Genomic DNA, 25,338 nt, shown 5'->3' with positions numbered 1-25,338 from the left:
TGTAAAATAGGGATGAAAAATTAATTCAATTATTTTTGTACATTAAAAAGGCAGTATGTGGCCTAAGCATTTATTGCATGAGACTGAATAACTGTATGAACAATCTTAGAGAAAAAGATAATAAAACATGGAGCCCCTCCTTTCTTTTTTTTTATTTTCAATATTTAATATTTATTTATTATCATTTTGTACTAATTTTTTATACATTAATAAAATATTCTTAAGAGTAAACAAAATACCCCCTTGCCCCTAAAAAATATAGATTCACTTGAGCGATAAAGGGGAGAGAAAAAAAATTAAAATAAAAAAATAGTAATAATTGTAGGTATGGCCAGGTGGCGCAGTGGAAAGAGCACCAGCCCTGGAGTCATGAGCACCCAAGCCCACATCTCGCCCCGTACAACCAACAATCACCCAGCTGTGTGACAGGCAAGCCACCCGAACCCCACTGCCCTGCAAAAAACAAAAAAAAAAAAAAACAAAAAAAAAAACCAAAATAAATTAAAATAGTAATAATAGTAGGGGTGGCTAGGTGGCAGACAGAGCATTGGCCCCTGAGCCAGGAGCACCTAGGTCCAAATCCGGCCTCAGACACTCAACGATCACCCTGCTATGCAACCCCAGGTGGGACACCCAGCCCCATTTGCCCTGCACTCCCCCCAAAATAATAATAATAATAATAATAATAATAATAATAATAATAATAATAATAATAATAATAAAATGTGCTTGAGTCTTTGTTCCAACACCAACAACTCTGTCGCAAGTGGGTCACATTCTTTATGATACATCCATGGCAAAAGTTACTTCCATATTTTTCCACTGTTGCCTTTCGTATTTCTCCACTACCATGTACTCTTATTTTCTCTCTCCTTTCACTATGACTCTGCTGTAGGGTCGCTGAGTGGCGCAGCAGACAGATCCCTGGCCCTGGGGCCAAGAGGCCCTGAGCCCCCATACCACCCCTTAGACCCAGCATCCACTTGACTCTATGGTCCCGGACAGCCATCCAATCCCAGCCCCTTGCAAGAAGTAAAAAAGAAAATGTGTCATATCTGACCACTCTCCCCCTGTGGTATCCTCTCCTCCATCACTCACATCACTCCCCCTTCCCCATCTCCCCCTCCTTCTTACTCCAGATGTCTATACCCCATTGAGCATATATGCTGTTTTCTCTCCTAGCCAGCCACCTCTGATGAGAGTGAAGATTCCCTCATTCCCCCTTGCCTCCCCCCCCCTTCCCTATCATTGCAGTAGCTCATTGTAATGAAGAAAAATCTTATTCTATGAAATATCTTGGCCTATTACCCCTCTCCTTTTTCTTTCTCCCATTACATTTCCCTTTTTTTCTATTGACTCCATTTTTTACTCCATATTTTATCTTCAAATTCAGCTTTCTCCTGTGCTTCAACTATAAAAGCTCTACCTGCTCTATTAACTGAGAAGGTTCAGGAGTATTATCAGTGCCATTTTTCTATGCAGGAATACATGCAGTTCATCATCATTAAGTCCCTCATATTTTCCCCCTCTCCTCCAATCTCTATGCTTCACCTGAGTCCTGTATCTGAAGATCAAACCTTCTGTTCAGCTCTGGCCATTCCAACAGAACATCTGAAATTCCCCTGGTTCATTGAAAGTCCATCTTTTTCCCTGGAAGAGGACATTCATTTTTGCTGGGTAGTTGATTCTCGGTTGCATTCTAAGCTCTTTTGCCTTCCAGTATATTATATTCCAAGCCCTACAAGCTTCCAATGTAGCTGCTGCTAAGTCCTGTGTGATCCTGACTGCAGCTCCACGATATTTGAACTGTGTCCTTCTGGCTGCTTGTAATATTTTCTCTTTGACTTGGGAGTTCTGGAACTTGGCTATAATATTCCTAGGGGTTGGTTTTTTGGGATCTCTTTCTTGGGGGGATCAGTGGATTCTCTCAATTTCTATTTTGCCCTCTGCTTCTAGAATATCAGGGCAATTTTCCTGTAGTAATTCTTTGAAAATGATGTCAAGGCTCTTTTCCTGATCATGACTTTCAGGTATTCCAATAATTTTTAAATTATCTTTCCTAAGTCTGTTTTCCATATCAGTTGTTTTTTTCAATGAGATATTTCACATTTTCTTCTAATTTTTCGTTTTTTTGGTTTTGAAGTATTGATTCCTGATTTCTGGTAAATTCATCAATCTCCCTGAATTCTGTTCTTTGTCTGAAGGATTTGTTCTCCTCAGAGAGTTTTCTTATCTCTTTTTCCATCTGGCCAATTTTGCTTTTTAAAGTATTCTCCTCAATAACTTTTTGAACTGTTTTATCCATTTGACCTAAGCTGGTTTTTAGCATGCTATTATTTTCTTCAGCATATTTTTTTTTGGATTTCCTTGACTAGGCTGCTAACTTCATTTTCATGTTTTTCCTGCATCTCTCTCCTTTCTTTTCCCAGTTTTTCTTTTTTTTTCTTTCTGGTAACAAAATCCAGAGTTTATGGGAAAAAGGGGTTAGGAAAAGATCATTCAAAAACTTTCATCAGTGACATATTAAAATAAGAAACAATAGAAATGGTAGCAATTTTATACATATTAAATGGTTAAGAAATACATAAATACTACAATAAATAGCAGTAGTGCCTGCAGCTTCAGGCTGGTACTCTTTCTGCTTGGTCCCAGGGTTGTCACAGTCTGGGCATTTCTGGGGAGAGGGTAGAAACTCCTGAGTCAGGGGTGGGTCCTACCCAGAGAGGAAGGTGAGGAGAAGATGTAGAGACAGACCAGCTCTCCTCATACCATAAGATAGAGGTGCAATTTTCTGGCAGATGAAATGGGAGTAGAAGCAAACACAAAATCTGTGTTATGCTCAAACTTCTTGAATATATTGATCACACTACAACAAATTCACATTTTTCAAAAACAAGCATCATCTCTTCTTTTTGGACTAGGGGAGATTGATAGAAGCCACCTTCCCTGAACAGAAGAGGAGTCAAAGCAAGGATTTCTGTGCTTAAAAATAAACATTCAGAGGTAGCTAGGTGACACAGTGGATAGAGCACTGGCCCTGGAGTCAGGAGTATCTGAGTTCAAATCCAGCCTCAGACACCTAGCTGTGTGACCTTGGGCAAGCCACTTAACCCCATTTGCCTCGCAAAATAAAAAAAACCTAAAAAAAATAAACATTCAGCTTTTAGCCCTGCTTTCTCCTGGATCTTGGAAGCAGAGTCCACAGTGCTTTGAAGACAGGAAGCCTCAGAAGCATCATATATAGATAATTATGCAAAGATGGATGAGAGGAAGAGCAAGAACTCTTAGGGCCAACATAGAAGCAGAAGCTAAACTGAGCAAAAGGCAATTCTTTTGCGAGATCCTGGTTGGAGGCTGGATCTGAAGGTTTTTTGCTGCCTCAATATTCTCTACAGTTCCTCTGACTCCACTCGCTGACCACCTTGGAGTGGCCAGTGACTGCAGCCCTGGGATATTCTAATGCAAGCAGCTGTGTTTGGAGCAAGGGCTCAGATGATCTGGGGATGGGGGTGAGGATGAAGTCAGGGATGGGATATAGCCCCAGCCCTCTTCCTTGGACCTTAATACCAGGTCAGGTGCAAAGGAGACAGAGTGAGGAGGGACATGGAAAGTCAAGGTTCTGAAAGTTGGGATGGTTGAAGAAAACAAGTTCCCCTCCCCTCCTTCCACCTCCACCTCGGGACTCCTGATAACATGCTTCATATCCACATGGAGGCAGAGCCCTTGTTAAAACTCTCCCAAGTTCTCCTTCCATAGCTGGGACCATGATAGAGAGCTCAGCCAGACCCACCATGGAGGCAACAATCACAGCAGCCAGCACCCTCACTGCCATTTCTGAGAAGATGAACTGGCTTCCTAGGTAAGTGCAGGTAAAAGCTGTTGCCACAGTGATGATGAAGTTGAAGATGGTGATGACCACTGCCTTCCCTGACCTCACTTGCCATCCAAAGTCAGATAGAGTCCCATCCCACCTTGGAGCCTGGCAAGAAACATTTCGGGTGATGCACTTGTACTCCTCATTGGCCAGCTGCACCTTGATCCACTCCAGGCGAGCAACCAGTTCTGGATTCCTGCGGGGTTTCACAACCTCGGGGAGATAGATCTCACTGTCTTCCAGGAGCTCATGAAGGAAGAGAGGGGAGCCCTGCTCATGGAGGTGCTCGTGCAGCTCCCGGAGCAGCCGAAAGGGCACCAGGGGCCAGGGGTGGGGCCAGGCCGGCCGCCTCCAGCTCCCCGCCAGGGCCCAGGGCCCAGGGCCCCGCAAAGCCACCGGCTGGCGCGGAGGGAGGACAGCATGCTGGGTGGGGGCAGGGTGCAGGGCACTCCCCAGTTTTTCTTTTAACTCCCTCATTTGATTTTCAAAGTCTTTTTTTGAGCTCTGTCATAGCCTGAGCCCAATTTCTATTTTTCTTGGAGTCTTTAGATGCAAGAGCTTGTGCTTCCTCATCTTCAGAATGAGTATATTGATCTTTCTTAGGTTCATAGATAATGTATTTCTCAATGGTGTTTCTCTTGTTTCTCTGCTTGCTCATTTTCCCAGTCTAAGCCTGTTTTGGGGGTGCTTCCTGAGCTTTTGGGACACTTCCACAAGAGTCTCAGTGTGTGAGGCTCTGTCCTCCCTCCCGGTCTGTAAATGACCACAAGATCCCCTATTCTGCCACAGGATTCAGGTGTGGGGTGGCCCTGCTGTTCTATGGGGGGGGGCCTGGACTGTGATCAGGATCTGAATGTGGTCAGAGCCCCAGAATCCTGTTCCAGAGACAGAGGACAGAGCTCAGCAGTCTCTCTCTTCACTCCCCTCCCTAGGTTCAATGGGCTCATGCCCTGGGGCTCCTGCTTACCGGCTCCGCCTGCTTCTGTTTCCTGGATCTGGAATGCAGTGGCAAAGCAGCTTGCTGTGTGCCCTGAGGGCTGGGCTCTACGTGCTCACTCTGGCAGAGGTCCCCTGCTATTCTCCCACTTTGTGCCCAGTACTCCCCGGGGTGTAGCTCAGGAAACTCCCTTGCTGCTGGGAGCCGTGGCTCCCGGCGCCCTTGGGGCTGCCTCCAGGAGGCTGAAGTTCTTTTGCTCTGGCGCACCATCCTTCTGGCGGGCAGTGCCTCCAACCCCAGGGGAGCAGAGCTTTTTTGCTCTTTTCCAGGTTACCTTGAGTAGGAGGAGCTGCCTCATCAGGTCCCTCTGTGGGTTCTGTGTCTCAAAAATTTAAAGTCCTTAGTTTCAAAGATTTATGAGAAAAAAAAGATTTATGAGAGAGCTCCTAAGACACCCTCCACTCCTGTTGCCATCTTGGCTCCGCCCCCCCGGAGCCCCTCCTTTCAACAGAAAGGTGGGAATTACAGTTGTTACTACAGTAGCCTCAGTTTCTTCACTGGTAAATATAGGGATTAAATTAGATGGTCACCAAGGCCCCATCCCATTCTTAGATCATAATTCAATAACCATTTCCAATTTAAAGACAGAAAGACTGGCAGAGTTGAGTTTAATGGCATAAATCTTACCCTATATAAGACAAATAGAAGCTATAATAGGATATTATTAGTATGTAATATCTAAGTACACTTTTCTGATGCCAGTATAGCTTCTATAAGACTAAGCCTCAATGAAAAAAAGTCCAAATTAATATCAAAGGCATTTATACATACATATGTGCACGTGTGTATGTAGCATATGCATGGGTAAGCACATTTATATATGGATTATAAGTGCATATACACAAGTGTATAAAGTATGTATACTTACATATAAACTCATACTAAAGGCTATGATACTGAATATGTTATTGAAACTATATGTATGTTTTCAGCTGTCCTATGTGTGTGTGTGTCACAGGCTTCTAGGCCAATATTTACTATGAGTACAATACAGTGAGATATAAATTGTTTTGTTACCATTCAAGGCAATAGTGTATCTCTACCCAGTTCTTATTATATCTGTTGACTAAGGGTCACTGGCTCAGTTTAGTTCACAATCTTCAGTGGTTTCCTGTTGCCTAGGGAACCAAGTTCAAACACTTCTCCTTGACCAGTCTCTTTCTAGCTATATTTCACTTCATTCTTTCTTCTCTGGCAATCTCTGCTCCAGCTAAATATGATTTTTTACTACTAGTCTATTTTAAATTGTCTCTGATTTTGAGGCAGGAGCCATAAACTAAAGCAAGAAACACTCTTCCCAAATACAACCTTTGTTCACCACCCTTTATCAATACTGCCTACTTAAACCTGCTATAACACTTGTGTTTTGTAGTTCCCTGTTGTGCTCCATGTACTTATCCTGTGATCCTATGTATCAGCCACTACTTCAAAATTATGGTTAAAGTCCTGTGCTGCAATAAATGACAAACATGAAGGGTCTAAAAAATAATGAGACATTTGTGAACAAGTGCAGAATACAATAAGAATCAGCAGAATATGCTACTCAATGGAATGCCCTATACTCCCCTACCTCTATAATGGCAGAGAGAAGTTTAATCTAGTCCATGACTGCTATCCCCAACTTAAAACAGACCTATAACAAAGAATACTTTTCTACTCTGCCTATGGGGAGATCAAAAAATTATCTGAGAAATGAATGTTATCGGCAGCATGCTAGATTAGGTGTAGAAGTAAGCTTTTAAAAATAGAAAATATACGCTAGGGTTAAGACCAAGTATTTCTTAGAATATACCTTTTTCTTGATTTTCTTCAAAGGTCAAGTCATGAATCTATTTGAAACTCTAACATCTCCATCCATTCTAGTAGCAATGCACAGAGAAACTACAACCTGATTACTGGCAAGTTTCAACAAATCTCCTACCTGACACAGTGATCTGAACAGAGGAAGCAATAAGTAGCTGCTGATATTGTAGCAGCAAAGAATTGGAAATTGAGGGGATGCCCATCAATTGGGTAATGGCTGAATAAATTGTGGTATAGGAATGTGTGGGACACATTCTCTAAGAAATTAGTGTCAGACTTTAGAAAAGTCTGGAAAGACTTGCATGAACTGATACTGAGTGAAGTAAGCAGAACCAGAAGAACACTGTACACATTTAATAGCAACAATGGGTGATGATCAACTGTGATGGTCTTGTTCATTTAAGCAGTACTATAATAATAGACAATTACAAAAGCCTTGTGATGGAAAATACCATCCATATCAGAAAGAAATCTGTGGAATTTAAATGCAGACCAAAACTATGATCAATTCTTTAAAATTATCTAAGGTATTGTGGGTTTTTTAAATTTTGATTTGATTCTTCTTTCACAACATAATTAATATAGATCTATGTATATAGCATGGTTGTACAACACGGCCTACATAAGAATACCTTCTGTCAGAGGGAAGGAAGAAGGAAGGGAGGGAAGAAGTAAAATATAAAACTCAAAACCTAGAAAAAAAAGTATAGTTGAAAACTGCTGTTGCATGTAGTTGGAAAAAATTGTTTAAAAAAGGCTGCTGAACAAGTCATCCTACCCCCCACCCACCTGGGATGTCTGGAATGGAATCCCCCTTCACATCTGCCTTTTATCTCTATCGCCTTCATAACCCTGGCACAATACAAAGAATAGCTTTGGTTACTTCCACATCTGAAATTTCTTATTCTTCCTAAGTATTACCAGCCTTTTCACATTTGAATTATTTTTTACATTCTTTGTTTTATTTGCTTGTAGATAGGTAGGTAGCTCAATCAGAAAGGTTGCACTTGGAATCAGGAAGACTTGAATTCAAATATAGTCTCATACATTTAGTAGTTGTGAGGTGGTAACTTTATAATTTTACAGATGAAGAAACTGGGACAGAGGGATAATAATTTGCCTACTTCACAGGGTAATTGTGAGGATCAGATGAGACGATATTTATACACTGCTTTAAACCTTAAATCATTACATAAATGCTAACTATTAGCTACTAGATACCTACAAGTTACACTCCTCAGGAGAACGTAAGCTCCTTGAAGACAGCAGTTATTCCATTTTAATCTTTTCACCCCTAAGATTTTATATAAAGTATATAAGTATTTATTACTTAACAATTCTCAAAGACATCTAAAAGGTAGTGGTTAGGATAGTTAAAAGGTCTGAGTTACATTAAGAAAAATCACAATGATCAATTATAACAGATTTATCTCTTAGCAAAACAATCCAAATCAATACCAAAAGACTCAGGATGTAAAATGTTATCCCCATTCAAATAAAGAACTCAAAATATAATAAAATATATAACATATTTTTACATGTAATTTATCTTTACATGTAATTGGAAAAAATAAAATACTACTGAGAAAGAAAAACACAAAAGAAAGAAAACTATAAACCCAATTTCCTTAATAAATATTGATGTCGAAAATTTAAATAAAATACTAGCAAGGAAATTACAACAATATATCACAAAGAATGCTACAATCGGGTAGGATTTATAGTGGGAGATAATTCAATATTAGGAAAATTATAGATATAATTGACCAATTCAATAACAAACCCACAAAAAAAAAAAAACCCAGACAATTATCTCAACCATGCAGAAAAGTCTGACAAAATATATTCATTCCTGTTTCAAACATTAGAAAGTATAGGAATAAAATGGAGTTTTCTTTAAAATAAGTAGTATCTAAGCAAAGGATGCCTATCATCACTACTATTATACAATATTGCACTAGAAATTCTAGCTAAAAGTAGCAATAAAAGGAAGGAATTAGAATAGGCAGTAAGGAAAGAAATGAGCCAAGATGTCAGAGTAACAGGAAGCCCCTGTCCTTTCTCCCTCTTTTCGCCAAAAAGACCACCAAAAAAGAAATGTAACAGGTCAAATTTTCATCAGGAAATTCAAGAAAGTAGATCAGAACTTTGGAAAACTTGCAGTTCTCTAACCAGAGCTATCCCTGAAAATCCTGAAATAATACAATGTCCTAAAGAAAGCAATAGGAGGGCCAGTCATTCCCCAAAGTAGAATGCAAGTTATCAAGTAGACTGGAAGAATGAACAACAACAACCACCAAAAATACTATTACAAAAGCTATTATGGTGACAGAATTGCTGAAGAGACAACCCAGAAAAAAGCCTGGAAAGATTTGCATGACTGATGTTGATGAGAACAAAAACTATGATGGATGCAGTTCCTGGAAGCAGTTCAGTGATCAAGGACAATCTTGAGAGACCTGTTATGTAAAATGCCATCCATATTCAGAGAAAAAACTATGGAGTCTGAATGCAGACCAAAGCATAACATTTTCACTTTGTTTTATGTTTGCCCCCCTCTACATTCTGATTAACATGATTAATATAACATGGAAATATATTAAATATGATTGTACATGTATAACCTATATCAGATTACTTGCTGTCATGGGGAGAAGGGAGGGAAGAGAGAGACATCGAAAAAATCTAAAATTCAAAAGCTTACAAAAGAAATGAATGTAGGAGCAACTAGGTGGCACAGTGGATAGAGCACCAGCCCTGAAGTACCTGAGTTCAAATCCGGCCTTAGACACTTAATAATTACCTAGCTGTGTGGCCTTGGGCAAGCCACTTAACCCTGTTTGCCTTGCAAAAAAACCTAAAAGAAGAAAAAAAATGAATGTAATTGGAAAAATGTTCAAAAAAAAAGAATTATTCCAAAACACCTATAAATAGCAAATAGTCTAAGGAAAATATAGCGTGGAAGCATAAATTCAACCAGAATTCCTAGAAGAAATGAGACAAAGAGTTTTAAAAGTTTATCAATGAAATGAGAATGAGAAAGAAAAAAAATGAGAAAGAAATGAGAACTATGGAAGAAAGAATTAGAAAGGGAATTAAAAGCTTGGAATAAGAAACTTAAAACCTTGACCAAATAACAAACTCCTTGAAAATTGAAAAGGACCAAGGAAGTCAAAGATTTCATGAGACAATAAGAAATATTGAAACAAAAAATCAAATAATTGAAAAAAGTAGACTATAAAGTTTCTCAGCAAAAAAAAAAATCTGTAAAACAGATCTAGGAAAGATAATTTAAGAATATATGCTACAAGTGCAACCTATATCAAATAGTTTATCTCAGGGAGGAAAAAGAGACGGAATGAGTGAGAGAATTAGATACTCAAATTTTAAAAATTGCTTTTATGTGCAACTGGCAATAAAATGTTTTAAAAAAGAATCATTATTGGAAAATAGCATTCATATCCAGAGAAAAATTATGGAGTCTGAATGTAGATAAAAGCATACTATTTTCAATTTTTAAAATGTTTTTTTCTCCCTTACAGTTTTTCCCCCCTCTTGTTCTGATTCTTATTTCATAACCTGATTACTTACTATCAAGGGAATCACCTCCTGAAAGAAACCCCCAAATGAAAACTCTTTGAAACATTATAAATAGAATCCAGCTTCCAAGTCAAAAAATTAATAATGCAAACAGTTGGAAATTAAAAAACAAGTAGTAAAGAGCCAGTAAAGAGCACACATAATTTTTAAAAACAGTATTTTCCAATTACATGTAAATTTTTATAAAATAGAGTTGTTCCAAATTTTCTCCCTTTCTCCCTACTCTCCTCCCTCCCTAAACAATTGATAAAGATCAGGGCTATCCAAAATGCAACTCCCTGTGGTTTTACTAAATGCCTTAAGTAAATGAAGCCAAGTATTGCAGAGTTCACTAAAATGGCAGATCAAAAACATAATGTCTATTGTTTCAATAAAAACTTTAAAAGTAAGGTTGGATAGCTCTGATATAGATTATTTATGTGCAGACCTATAAAACATATTGCCATTATTAGTCATATTGTAAAAGAAATGCTTGCAATTAGAATGTGCCAAAAGGAAATAACCACAAAGAAAATAAAGTGAAAAGAGTATATTCTTCAGATCTATATTCAGACTCCAAACAGTTTTTATTCTAGATGTATCACACATGATAGCACGCACTACTGTAAGGGTATGTCCAAAAGTGGAAGTTTAACAGCTACTACTTGGGAGACATTTTAGGAAGGAGTTTTTGCAGAATTCAGTTGAACTGGAAAACTAGTGAGATGCCTTCTAACTCTGAAATTCTGTGTTTCCATAATAAATGACTCTCAGAAGGGGAAAAAAATTGGACTAATTGTTTTTTGCTTTGCATATTAAAAAGCTAAAGCATTCTCTAAAATCCAAGAAACTGTCATCATCTGATGTGACTCTTTAAAAATGACTAAGTAGAAATAACATATAAAAGAATCAGATTCCAATGGGTAAACATTGTAAGAAGTATCTATTTGTTATTTTATGCAACCTGAATTTTTACGATGTTCAGAATAACCCAGCTGTTAGGAATATATAGCAAAGGTTAGGAATATATAGCAAAAGAAAATGTATCATTTGGTTGCAAAAATCTCATGAGGAGACCCAACTGCCAACTATATTGAGTGACATAGATGCTGTTTTACTGGAAGCAAGGAAAGGAATTATGATGTTCTAAAAAACAGAGATGTTTGTGTTTCATAATCGACTGAGGTCATTGCTCTGAATGTACTGAACCATGGGGAACCAAGCTCTGACATGCTGATATTTTTCTTCATTCCTCTGGTCCAGGCTGACAATACTTGGGAATACAAGATCTAGAATAAGAAGAAACTTTTAGAAATTCTCCACTTCAAATCTCTCATTTTAGAGGAAGCAGAGAGGTTAACTTGCCCAAAGATGGGGCACCTGGGTGACACAATGGATACAGTATGAGACCTGGAGTCAGACAGACTTATTTTCCTGAGTTCAAATTTGACCTCAGAAATTTACTACTTGGGTGACCCCGGGCAAGTCAGTTTCCTCACCTCTAAGAAGAGCTGGAGAAGGAACTGGCAACCACTCTAGTATCCTTACCAAGAAAACCCCAAAGGGCATCATGAAGTGTTGGGCATGACAGCTAAGTAATAGGGATTCAATATATAATATATAATTCAATAATATAATTCAAATATAAATTGAATAAATGCTTTTTCATCTATTGAATCACCTAGAGAACAGGGTCTAATACCTGCTATTTATATAATTCTTTGAAAGTTTGAAAAGTGTTTTTAAAAGTCATTGGCTTCTCATAATAACTCTGGAAATAAGTATTATTGCTTTTATTTTATAGATGAGAAAACTCAGAAAAGTGACTTGTCCTTAGGTCACACAGATTATGAGCCTGTAAATATGTTACTTTCTACTATACTGACTAATGTTCCTCTTCATCAGTTTCTAAGAGACTTTTTCCCCTTTGACACCTCTCATGTTAGTCCAAAGCTACACTGATTTAAGCAGAACATGAGGCTGTTTGTGAGGGCATCCCCTAGAACAGAGGTTCTTAAGAGTTCCCTTCTCAAAAACCTAAACAAAAAAAAAACCTTAAAAAACCCTAAAGAGTTCCTTATAAAAGACAATTTTACTGAAATAGTCAAAATAATTTTTTAAAAAAGTTCCACAGATCTCAGATTTAAAACCACCTGTTGCTGAACAGACCCAAAATGGAAATGGTTGATTCACCTCTTGCTGCTTGGGCAGTCTTACTTCAGTCTATATGCTTGTTACAGTCACTGTTCAAGAGTGCTGACAAGGGAAAAGCTAAACCAGTTCAGGAATCAGTCCTACAGGGGTTTGTAGACTGAAACTGGCTGTGGGAGAACTGAGTTGGCATTTCCCATGGGCAGCAGGAGCAGAGGCATAATGAGAGCTATCTAGGGCAAGGGTTAGTTTCTCTTTTGAGTGGGCATTTTCAGGATTCTGCTTGGCTGTCACACCTGGAGAGAGAGCTTGATCAGAGGTGAGAGCTCTGTTTGATGAAGAAAAACCTCACAATGGCATGGTTCAGGGCTTAAAACAGCCAGTCAGTGTCATTCTCCCATTGTTTCCTTAAACAGATTTCAGTTTGAAATGCTGGATCATATACCTACAAGAGGCAGGGCAGCCTCCTTCTTTAGCCCCATCATCTATCCTGCTATTTGAAATGGATGTTCATTCTAGATGCCACTTTTATCTTGCAGCTGAGTAATCCAGAAGACAATTCTTTAAAAAGCAGCATTTCTCTTCTACTCCCTTCCCCTTCAGCTGTGTAGATAACCACTTAAGTTCTATAGGTTCTGCAAATGAGGGGATTTTGCAAACAACGTAAGTTTTTGTAGAAAATAACACCTTCTTTCTTTATTAAGGACCACCATTGATTTATATATAATTACTACCTCAAGTCATGTTTCCCAGAAATAACTGGCAAAGGGGTACTATATATATTTTATATATGCGGAGATAGCCAAAATGTGTACAACTCAGCTAGGCCTAAAGACAAAAGCCAGGACATCAAACTACTAATCAAATTGGGAATTCATCCTAGGAAATAGAATTGAGCTTCTTAAGAATGTTCCCTTTGGGAAATATTGCTATGGTTAAAGACATCAATGTGTGAGGAACTGCAAATTATTCCCTGGGCAATTGGTACATTAACAGTTCTGATCCCAATCAAAATGGTTCACCAGAAACTGCCATGGAAACATCAATATTAAGGAGGAGATGATTTCAGAAAAACCTGAGGAAGACATGTATAAACTGATACAAAGGGAAATCAACAGAGCCAAGAGAACAATATACCCAGTAGTAGCAATACTGCATTGAAGATCAAATTTGAAAGACTTAGCTAATTTCATCAATACAATGATCCATGGAAATTGCAAAGGACCAATGAAGAAAAATGCTATCCATTTACAAAAAGAGAACTGATGGAATCCAAGACCAGGTTGAAGATATCTTTTTAATTCTTTTTCTCACAACATGGCTAATGTGGAAATATATATATATATATATATATATATATATACGTATATATATATATATATATATAATGGGTATGATATTTCTTGCCTTCTGAATATGTAGGAATGGAATGGAGAGAATTTAGAACTGGAAATAAAATTTTTTCAAAAAGAAACACCAATATTAAAAAATCCATTACAAGTGAAGGTGTCCAAAGATGTAGCTTACTCCTGAGTGGACCAGAACCAAATTAAAATGCAATTGGAAAATATTTAACAAAATAAAAAATAAATAACGTTAATAATTTGCTTTCTAATTCAATATTCAGGGAACTTCTTGTATGTTTTAATGCCAGTCCTCTCTCTCTCTCTCTCTCTCTCTCTCTCTCTCTCTCTCTCTCTCTCTCTCTCTCTCTCTCTCTCTCTCTCTCTCTCTCTCTTTGAATTTTAGTAACACTGCCCTAAAAAACAACCGGTTATAGGCCTTTGAAATAATTAATGGGAATTCTAGATAGAGCACTGGGCCTGGAGATTGGAAGGTCTGAATTCAAAGATCTAACTGCATGACCATCAGAGTCACTTCACAGCTGTATAGTCTTGCTAACTACAAAATGAGGATAAGAAGAGGGTCTAAAATTTTTATGTTTGACACATGGGAATCAATTTTCTATCAGTCCAGCTCTCCTGGGGCAGGAAGGGAGCTTAAAGCAATCAGAAATGTTCACACAAGATTGTTTAATGGTCAAGATGACACAATCTTGCTTAAAATTTTTAATGCCCAATGACACAGACAATGTAGAGATTTGCTCACAGAAGATGTAGTAAGAGATGGGCAATTGAATTATCATGAATAAGAGATCTAAAGTTTGAGAGAAACTACCAGGTGCTACATAAATTCTACCAAAACTTCTATTTTCGCCCAAGAAGTAAAGGGAACTAGACAAATTTGAACAAATTAGTTAAACTCTCTAGTCTTTAATTTCATTCTTGAAAGAGGAATGGAACCAAATTATTTCTAAGATTCTTCCAACTCAAACATGCCAGAATTCTTTAGGTGGTCATAATTAAAACAAGCAAAAGGAATTATTGTCAATGTAATGGAAAATAACAATAGCTTACATTTATGAGATAAAGCTATAAGCGTTTCCTTTATATTATCTTTTATTGACAGTCCAAAGCTTAAGAACAATTAGGATACAGGCATAAAATGGATATGAGAAGTCATAAGGCACAGCTATTGGGACACGATTTGTCTCCCTGGATCAAACTTATGAAGTAGAGAGGTATCTATTCCTTATCTGAATGCTATAAGTGAGTTATAGGAAATGGGTGAGTCAACAGGAATAACCTCCTTCAATTCTTCAGATTGTTCCATAATTGCCTGGATCCTATTCCCCTCACTTTATAACTCTGTGTCCCTGAAGACTGACAATTGCTGCTGCAATCAGTAGTGTAGATGGATTGCCCTGCCAAAGTGACCAAACATCATTGATATATAAAACTCCTTATTAATTCCAAACAAGTCTTAATTCATAGTTCTATATGAGGCCAGAACTAATGCTCACTGTCTTGTCTTGCTCATTGCCCAATGCCACTTAGCAGACCCAGAATCTTTGCTCTGCATTCAGTTGCAATCAGCTTTCATAGGCCACTAGTGAGGTCTCCTTTCCTTCCTATCCAAAAATACAAATAGGAGAATCCCAAGCAGGTCAGTGTTTCCAGCGTTTGCAATGTTGAATTCAATCCTCACTTTCAGCCCACTGGCTTATGCTGTACCCTGACCTCTTACCAGGACCAAGGTGAATGGGAAATCTACAAATTGCCAAGTAACACTCATGAAGAGCTCCTCAAAACAATTAAACCTGCGGATCTTGAACTCTCCAACTCTAGACTTATGTCCTCTTTAAATCAGGATACCCAAAAAGTTGCTTGGGATCAATAGGGACTGTGACAGTGGGAAGGTAAGTCTAAGGGCTTTGGGGCTGAGAAATTAGGATAAAGGTCAACTACAGTGTCTGAGCTTAAATAGATGAATGTTTCCTAGTGGAAGCACTGAAACCATAGTCAAGAGCCTTCCTTGGGTTTGAGTCTGCTTACCACGGACAAGTTTTTTTTATTAATCTGTAAAACAAAGGGGGTTGAAATTTAGAATTATGTAGGAAAAGTCACTGCTTTTAATCTTGATACTATAGACATATGCCCCGTGGAAGTCAAAGATGAAAAGAAAAGTAATTTTTGTAACAATTATGGAAACAAGATCAAAACAAGACAAATTTGGAAACAGTGGATACTCATTGATTCTAGTGGTCAATCAATTTATTATGGCATGGAAATATATTTGGACAATGATTGTAGAATAAGAAAATGAACTTGATCTCAGATTCACAAATTAGGTCATAGAGGTAAATAGAGGAATGGGAAAAGCAGGGGATGTGAATTCCCTAGATTTTAGGCTTCCAACAGTATCATAATTACCATTAACACTCAAGCAGTAGACACTATTCTTCTCAAACTTGGGATACCCTCTCCCATAAACACACACACACACACACACACACACACACACACACACACACACAGAGACCATGGGAACTTACTAACTTATAGCCTAATAATAAATTTGTGGCATATGCAAGTTACAAGTCATGGTACTGCAGGACCTGTTAAGTCCTTTCTGACATTATAGTGTTCTCATGCCCTTTAAGCCAGCATCTTTGCTAGATAGGTTGCTTAGATAGGATACTAGGCAAGTTTAAATCTGCCTCAGATACTATTTGGATAATCCTGATCAAATCAATTAAATATAGTTGTGTAAACGTGTGTGTGAAAACAGCATCCAACAAAGTTTATTGAAAAGATCAAATAGCATAAATTGCATTAAAGAATTAATTACATTGCCAAACTCAAACAAGCTGGATAAATGCCAGTTATTATTAACAGAGGTATTAATTATTTATATTAGCAATATTCTCAGAGTATGCCTCTCATAGTCGGTTCTCTTCCAGACTGTCAGGGGATACACTTCTTAAAGCTGTTTCGTCCCTCAAATGCTTGCTTTTCTATACATGCCTATTTAGAGTATGTTTTTGTTCTTTCAACTTCTCCCCTTTAACAGTCCTTCAAAAAAGCAAAATACTCCCTTCTTTACTGATTCTATTCTTCTACAAGTGTCTCAACCCTCTTGATTTTTTTTCCCTTCTCTACAATTTACCTCGTTTCCTCATTATCATTTCCTGAACTGAAATTGTGAAAACCTCAGCTCTAAGGCCTCTTCTAATACAAATCTGCTCCAGAAAAAAATAAGTTTATTCATAAAGGCTGGATTCCTTTAAACAAGGAGGTTTCATAAATGATTATGGATGATTCATTGTTGCCAAGATGAAAGCGGTATACTAAGGCTCCATTGGCTCTAAATTGTTCACTCTTGCTAGCTGGTCAAACAGGCACATTAGCATAGCTTTCCATCTAAAGGGAGAGACGTGTCAAGTTAGCCTTTGTTATTTTCTCTTTAGTGATTTTTTAAGGCTTAATTTTTATGACCATTCTCTTTTTGTTCTGCTGGTCAAAAAGGATATAAAATTCCCATTCTCTTCTCTTCATACTTGAGAGAAGAGTGTTTCTTCCCTTTCTGATTACTCTGTATACTTTCAACTTACAAAAATCCAGATCTCTGTGTAGTGAGTAGAAAGTCCCATGGATCTGGACCCAGGAAACTTGGGTTCAAATCCCCACTCTGAAGCTTACTAGTTATATGATGACCGCAGATAAATTTCTTAACCTCCTTGAGTGTTCATTTCCTTATTAATACATAATTGCAGAGAATACTCACACCAGAAAACTGTGGGGAAAGCATTTCTAAATTTTACAAGTGTTATAGATATTTACTGTTACAAATAAAGGCAGGCCTTAAAAGATGCTTTCACTATGTCCTGCAATCTATCCAGTGGAAGGTCTTTGCCTTTACTGGGTTCAAAGTATATGAAGCTCCAAAATTCTAGCACAGTTTTTGGTACTTAAGACCTTACTAGGTTTTTTCCTTTTTTTTTTTACCCTTTATGATAAATGTTTTTTTGTCTGACTACATAAAAATGGACTTTTGATTTGCTTCAAATAGTCTGATTAATAACATAAATATAAATAAGCTCCTCCAAGAATTCATCTACATTTTAATATTATGTTGGGGGTTTTTTCAGTTGCATACATCACTGTGTGACCCTATTTGAGGTTTTCTTGGCAAAGATACTGGAGTGGTTTGCCACATCCTTCTCCAGCTCAATTTACAGAAGAGGAACTGAAGCAAATAGGATTAGGTGACTTGCCCAGGGTCACAAAGCAACAAAGGATCTGAGGCCAAATTTGATCATGAAGTCCAATGTTCTATCCAATGCACCACCTATACTTAATTAGAAACTAAATTGAACATATTCAGAAAACATTTCAGGATATAGCAACATTTCAGTCTTTTCTATGAATACCAATCATTTAACTAGAGATGTGTAGGATAGCTTAGCACAGTGACTGGCACTTAAAAAAATCTTTAAAACAAAAAATTATTTTAACATTTATAAAATAGAAAACAAATGTTTGTTGATGACCTGACATGGATGCTTGTTGATAAGTAGTTAAAATAAGCTTAAATTATGTAAGAGTCTTAAGTGCTCTATATTGCCCTACTCTAAGAAAATGTAGTCTCCTAAAACCCATTTTTTCAACCTCCTCTTAGTTATTGCTCCACGTTCCAGTCAAGCTAGATGAAATACCGTCCTCTTCTCACTGTCCCCCACTATCATCATTCCATTCCCCATATGGAATGAACTCCTTCTCTACACCTCTACTTGTGAAATCACTCCCTGAATTACTGAAAAAGTCATTACTGAATGTTGACTATATTCCAGGGAATACAAATATAAAAATGAGATACATAGTCTTTGTCTTCAAAGAGCTCATATTTTAATAAAGTAGAGTTTCTTAATCTGGGGTACAGGGATATACAGGGATGGGAAAAAATTATATTTATGCTCTCTAACTGAATGTAATGTTTCCCTTATTAATTATAACAACAAAATGCTGTTTTGAAAAGTGGTGCAGAAGCTTCACCCAATTGTCAAATATGACACATAAAACAGACTACAAACTTCTGCTATGGAGTGAGGAGGACAGGATAATCACAGGAATGGGAGAGTTAATTCATTGTTCAATGATTAATACTCCCTTTCCAGATTCCTGTGCCCACAGTAGAGGGATAAGTTAGAGTGGGGTGGAGGTGGGTCCAGAAGGGCAGACGGTAAGATGACCCAGGAGTAATGGCTAAGATACCAGGTCAAGCAGGTTAAGATGTATTTGGACTCACTCGGTTCATCAATTGAGGCAGCCTGGAGTTCCAAAGTAGGATGGGTCACTTCTGCCAGGGTCTTGGGGGAGGGGGGGTCACTAGTGTTATTCCACAAGGAAAGAAATGAGCAGCAGCAATGAACCTAGCATAATGGTCCACCTGGTCATACCACATCCCACTTTCCTCATTCCTTCTGGTACAAGTTAGCCAGCTCGGGTCACTCAAAGTCCTCTCTCCTTAGAACTGTGCACACTCAAATTTGCACTACAATTATTTATGTACATTTCTCAGCCTGTTATATTATACAGTCCTTGAGGCAAAGAAAGCTTTTATAGCTCTTGAACCTAAGATAGCATTTTATTTAATGGAGACGTTTTAACTAAAGGTCTGCTAAATTGAGAGGCTGTTAGATGACATAGGGCAGAGTGTGCTGGACCTAGATTCAGCAAGACTTGATTTCAAATCCAGCCTCAGACTGGCTGTATGACCCTAGGCAAGTCACTTAACCTGTCTGCCTTAGTTTCTTCAACTATAAAATGCGAATAATAGTACCTACCTCTCACAGTCCTTTCTTTTAAGAAAAAAAAATATATAATATTCAAAAGTGCTCAGCACATTTTCTAGCACATAGTAAATACTATATAAAGGCTAGCTTTTTTTTTTTTTAATTTGGGCAGCTGGATGGTATAATGAATAGAGAACACTGGGCCTGGAGTCAAGAAGACCTGAGTTCAAATCCAGCCTCAGATACCCACTAGATGTGTAACCCAGGGCAAATTTCTTTTTATCTCAGTTTTCTTAACTATAAAATGAGCATAAGAACAGCAATTACATCGGGGTTGTTGTGAGAATCAAATGAGACAATATTTGTAAAACGCTTAATATAGTAGCTGGCACCTAGCAATTGCTGTGCAAATGCTATTCCATTCCCTTCCCCCTCAAAAGAAACAAAAAATACTAAAGAACTGAAGGAAAAAATTTAAAATACATCAGAAAATTTCAAACAGTATTTACATTCTCCAATCTTCAAAACAGTAATTATATAAGAATTAAGATTCCACTTGAAATTTTCTGGTACAATGAAATCAAGATTCTATTTACCAAAATCCCATTTACATACAACTTTCTAAATAAACTACATAACCAAAAAGCAGGGAGGAATAGGTTTCTCAAGCAAGTAAAGTACCCTATATTGATGAGCAGAATCTCACTTTTCATTGTCCAAACCAGAATGGCCTATAATTTCCATTCCTCCTAGTCAACATATCAACTCTGTAACCACATTAGTACTTAGGAAGAATAGATTCAGTTCAATTAGGCCTTTTTGAATCCTCAAATGTAATGGATTATTAACCTTTCTTAAATTAGTTTACCTGCCAACATCATAGAAGAACAGCAAGGAGACTTATCAAATGGCAAACATGCCAGATAGCTTGAGCCCACAAAGAATAGGGAAAAGCAGGAAGGAATGAGTCCTTTTGGAATGAATTTCATTGGAAATCATGAGGAAGCTCAAGAAGCTACAAAAAATGTTTATAACAGTGTATATAGAAGGGGACATGCTTAAAGAAAAACCATGAGACTTTTTTTTCTAGGTACAAAAAAAGAGTTTTAAGCTATTTTTCTACAAAGTAAATCAGAGTGTTATCATCTCACACAAGGCATTCTCTTAAGGGTGATCAATTCTTTCTTTTCCAACCCCACCATATAACAAACAGCAAGTTTAGAAAGCAGAGAAGGAAAGGGAGGAGGAAAATCCTAAACAAAAATTTTTTAAAAGCAGGTTGGAGGGGCGGCTAGGTGGAGTACTGTATAAAGCACGGGCCCTGGAATCAGGAGTACCTGGGCTCAAATCTGGTCTCAGACACTTAATAATTACCTAGCTATGTGGCCTTGGGCAAGCCACTTAACCACATTGCCTAGCAAAAAAAAAAAAAAAAAGGCAGGTTGGAAAATTTCAGTTTAAAAGACTTTTTTTGGGAAAAAAAACCCTCTCAAAACTAGAATTTGTGATCCTGGTGACCATTCGATTCAAAATGATATAAAGTATATAGAGCATAGAGGTGACACACACATATACACACTTTCCTCAAGGTAACTTTCTCTACTCTATCCCTAAGGAAGGGAATATGCTGAAAAACTACCTCTATTCTCATTCTAGGATGGAGAAAGTAGAAAACTTCCTTCTAAGGAAACTGGAGAAAGATAATGGTGAGATAAGGGGAAGATGTCACCTTCAAGTCCATTCAATTCTCAAAAATCACCACTACTCACTTACCACCTTGACTCTAAAGAAATAGTCATATCTTATGACTGCTTATGGTGTACCCAATGTTAACAATCAGGGACAATTTAGACTATATAGAGAGAGATTATTACAAGACTTAAAGCACAACACATACTCAATATTCAGTTAGCCAGACCCAAAAAAGTCTGTTCCATCTGGTCTCTTCCCTCATCCTTTGAATGAGCAGCAGCAAGCCCCCTTCCCCCAAATCTCCAATGCCTAGAAAATAGGAAAAAAAATTTACATAGGAAACACAGGCTAGGGGAGAGTGATCTCCCCTCCTCCTCAATTGGTGCAGTGTTCTCACCTTTAGGGAATCAGATTTGAGGTGAAATTATTTTCCCTTTGCACACTTATCAGTCATCATTTGCTTTCTGAACTCAATAACTAAAAAGGGAAAGGGGAAACAGGTTAGATTAATCATTTTCCTCATTTAACAAATAAGGGGTTTTAGACCAGAGCAGTTAGTCACTGTTTTAGTATACTAGACTTCTCTAGCCTTAAACTGATGAAAGCTACAGACCTCTTCACAGAATTATTTTTTTAAATGCATAGAATAAAGTACAAAGTATTTCAAAGGAAACCGATTATATTACTATGCAATTTTCAAAAAAGCCTTAAGATCCAGGTTAAGGAGTGCTAGCCTAGAGGATTATTAAAAGTACCTTCTAACTAACTCCTAGGCCCTTGGCTATGGAGTCTAATATATCATTTTTAGATTTCCTAAGAGATGAGAGTTAGTCAGTAGCTAAGCCAGTCTAAGATCACAGCAAGAATGGCATTGGCAACCATGAACATTTCTTCCATTGCCTGTCATGAATTTAACTTCTAAATAAGAGCACACTCAATCTCTGGACCCTATGATCTATCACAAATTGAACTGATGGCTAATTCAAAAGCCATTAGGGGATAGTAGTTGCCCATCGGTGAAGAGGCTGCATCATCTAGAACTCTGCAGAAAGGGATTTCTTTTACCCTGTGGGGTTAGACTAGATAATATCTGAGGTACTTTCCATAAGGCCTTAATAGCTTAGCTTAAGTAACTTGCCTCAGGTCACAAAATTCAAGAGAGACTTTTCTCCACTTTCACTTCATGTTTTGTTCACTGGCTCAAAATGGATCAATTGTAAAATTTTCCCTTAGAAATATTACCTACAGTCAAAAACTGAGTCTTAGAATTCTTGTAGTTTTGTAGTAGATTATTTGCCAATAATTAATTACTAGCAAGAGGTAGCCTTGGAGGGGCAACTAGGAAGTACAGAGGATAGAGCATGGGTCCAGGAATCAGGAGGACCTGAGTTCAAATCCAGACTCAGATAATAATTACATAGCTGGGTAACCTTGGGCAAGTCATTTAACCCCATTGCCTTGCCCCCCCCAAAAAAGGAAAAAGAAGTAGCCTTGGTCCAAACTTGGCCCTCAAATTTCATAAGTCAAAAACGGCATGGCTTAAAAATGAGGGGGGGGGGGGGAAGAATCTAGAAAATTCTGACTTTCACAAAACACCTCTTTGCTAATCAAAAATTTGTTCTTGGAGAAGGCTACTAAAAGGAAAATCAAAATAGAGGGGTGACTGAATGAGATACTAACAGTCCAGAAGCAGTGAGTGAGGGGAAGTAAGGGTTCTGAAAGATTAAGTGTGACATAACAGATCTTTAACTGCTACACTTTGTGCCAACATATACCACAACTCCCAAGAGAACCATTCCCCTTTCTGGCAAAGCCCCGTCAGTCTCCCTTCCTCCCACCCTACCCCAACAGAAGACACACTGCACCTGTGCAGCAGCTGGCTGTGAGAGGATCTCCAAAGATTCTCTCTAGAACTGAAGTCAAGAATTCTACACAACATGAAACAAGTCTGTGACACATAGGCAGGAGAGTAATAATAGACTACTGGGAAGGCAGAAGGGGAAGGGGGATTGGAGTTAAGAGCTAGCAAAAAATATGTATTTAGATATACTGTCAGGCTAACCCAGTGGTAGACCCAGTAAACTAGAAAAAAAAAATGGATAAAATACAAACATTCCTCAACACCAATTCTACTTTCCATCTGGAAGACTACCACCTCATGAAGCATTATAAATAGCTCATAGATTTGCTTGGACTTTTTCAAACTAATTTCACTCCCCCTTATTTGTTATACTTAATGTATTCTCCCACCCACAAAAATGACATTAGGCTCTTAAATTACTTAAGAATGAGATGATCCCAGGGCATCTAGTTGGCATAATGGATAAAAGCATGGGCCCTGGAGTCAGGAGGACCTGAATTCAAATCCATCCTCAGATACTTAATAATTGCCTAGCTGTGTGACCTTGGGCAAGTCACTCAAACCCATAGCCTTAAATTTAAAAAAAAAAAGAGTGAGAAAATCCCCAGAAGACAGCACAGTCCTTTGCATATAGTTATATATACATAGTTTATTGAATTGAATTCTGAGGGCACTGGAATTATATGCTTAATTTAAATATAAGTAGCATATAACTCTCTACCTTAATCCTATATATTTACCTTTGTATCTCTCAAGTACCATTTTTTAACAGGGGCCGTTACCCTTTTGTCTTTGTAGCCATTCTCTAGTACATAGGAGTGTAATAAATGCTTGTTGCTCTACTGATCTAATCCAACTGCCAATCCCAAGAATGAGTCCCCTTTATATTCTTCCTAACAGATGGTTTGAACCCTTCTAATAATAAAGAGGTAGCCTGTCAAGGATGAAAATGAATTTGGCATCAGTGGTCCTTAATGCCCTTGGACAAATCTATAAAATTAGGACTGCAGACCAGATGATCTCTCTGGTCCCTGCTAGCTCTAGATCTAGATTAATTCCCTATTAAATAAACTCCAGTGGCTCTCTATTAACTATAGAATAAATTACAAAGTCCTTAATTTGTTTTTTAATGCCCTTCCTTCCTTCCTTTCTGGGCTTCTCATACCTTACTCATCCAGTGGTCTCCTTGCTGCTCCTCACACATCCCCCTAAAGTCCCACATTATAGAAACATCTTTTCTGATTTGCTAGAACCTTAGTGCCTTCCCTCTATGATTAACTCCAAACATCTTGTTGTACATAGTTTGTTTCTATGTTTTCTGTCTCTTCCCAGTAACTTCATTTAAACTATGAGTTCCTGAACACAGTAAGCACTTAATAAATGCTTACTGATTTGGCTAAATCTACAGTTCCAGGATTCTTGATTTTATTGCAGAGCAAATCATTTTACCTCTAATGACTCAACTGCTAAGAAGTTGTTTCTTATAAGGTTGTTGACTTCCATTCATTGGTCCTAATTTTGCCCTTTAATCAGAACTTATCCTTCCACATGACAAATCTTTCACATTTTTAATATCCCTCACAAAAATAAATTCTTTTTTTCAGATTAAACATCCCCATTTTGCTTAACTATTCTTAATGACATTATTTCAAAACCCTCTGAACATCAGGAAAACTTTCCTCTAAATACAGACCAGTGTATCTTTTTAAACATGTTGAGCCCAAAACTGAGCACAACACTGAAGATGTGATCTGTCTTGTGCAGAGTATAGTGGTACTGTTATCTCCTTTGTTCCAAGTAGTATGCGTCAACTAACAGGACAATCACATAAGCTTTAGGGACAGCCAAGCAACTTTGTTCACTCATATTAAACTGAATAAGTAAAACTCTGATCAACGAAAAGACCAACACCAGTATCCTAAAGAAGTCATGAAGAATGCTGACGACTCTCTAGGCAGAATGAGATAAGTATTTCTGGGCATGGGAAAAAACAAATATGGGAAATTTTGTTTTATTTGACTTATTTAAAAGTTTTAATTTGGGGGGAGGCTAGGTGGCACAGTGGATAGAGCACTGGCCCTGGAGTCAGGAGTACCAGCACTAAATAAGACCTCAAGACACCTAATAATTACCTAGCTGTGTGGCCTTGGGCAAGCCATTTAACCCCATTGCCTTGCAAAAACCTTTAAAAAAAAGTTTTGGTTTTTGTTGGGGTTTTTTTAATCTGGAAATGGATGATGAAGAGA

The 25,338-nt window shown here is 37.8% G+C and overlaps 2 protein-coding genes across 4 annotated transcripts in view; both read right to left on the bottom strand.

Moving 5' to 3' along the window:
• Nucleotides 1–25,338, bottom strand: part of UCK2 (uridine-cytidine kinase 2) — an 85,270-nt gene that overhangs the window by 22,220 nt on the left and 37,712 nt on the right. The gene's annotated exons all lie outside the window — the stretch shown is intronic.
• Nucleotides 1,249–25,338, bottom strand: part of LOC141510830 (uncharacterized) — a 39,696-nt gene continuing 15,606 nt past the window's right edge. The window contains exons 2-3 of the mRNA XM_074220282.1: nt 12,552–12,732; nt 1,249–4,297 (exon numbers count right to left, since the gene is read on the bottom strand). Coding sequence (XP_074076383.1) covers nt 3,572–4,297; nt 12,552–12,732 — 907 coding nt within the window. The 3' untranslated portion in view covers nt 1,249–3,571. The remainder of the gene's footprint in view (nt 4,298–12,551; nt 12,733–25,338) is intronic.

Source organism: Macrotis lagotis, chromosome 2 (assembly GCF_037893015.1).
Source record: "Macrotis lagotis isolate mMagLag1 chromosome 2, bilby.v1.9.chrom.fasta, whole genome shotgun sequence".
Taxonomy (NCBI): domain Eukaryota; kingdom Metazoa; phylum Chordata; class Mammalia; order Peramelemorphia; family Peramelidae; genus Macrotis; species Macrotis lagotis.
Note: the sequence above shows the minus strand (reverse complement) of the source record. Positions and strands in the feature narration are given on the sequence as shown.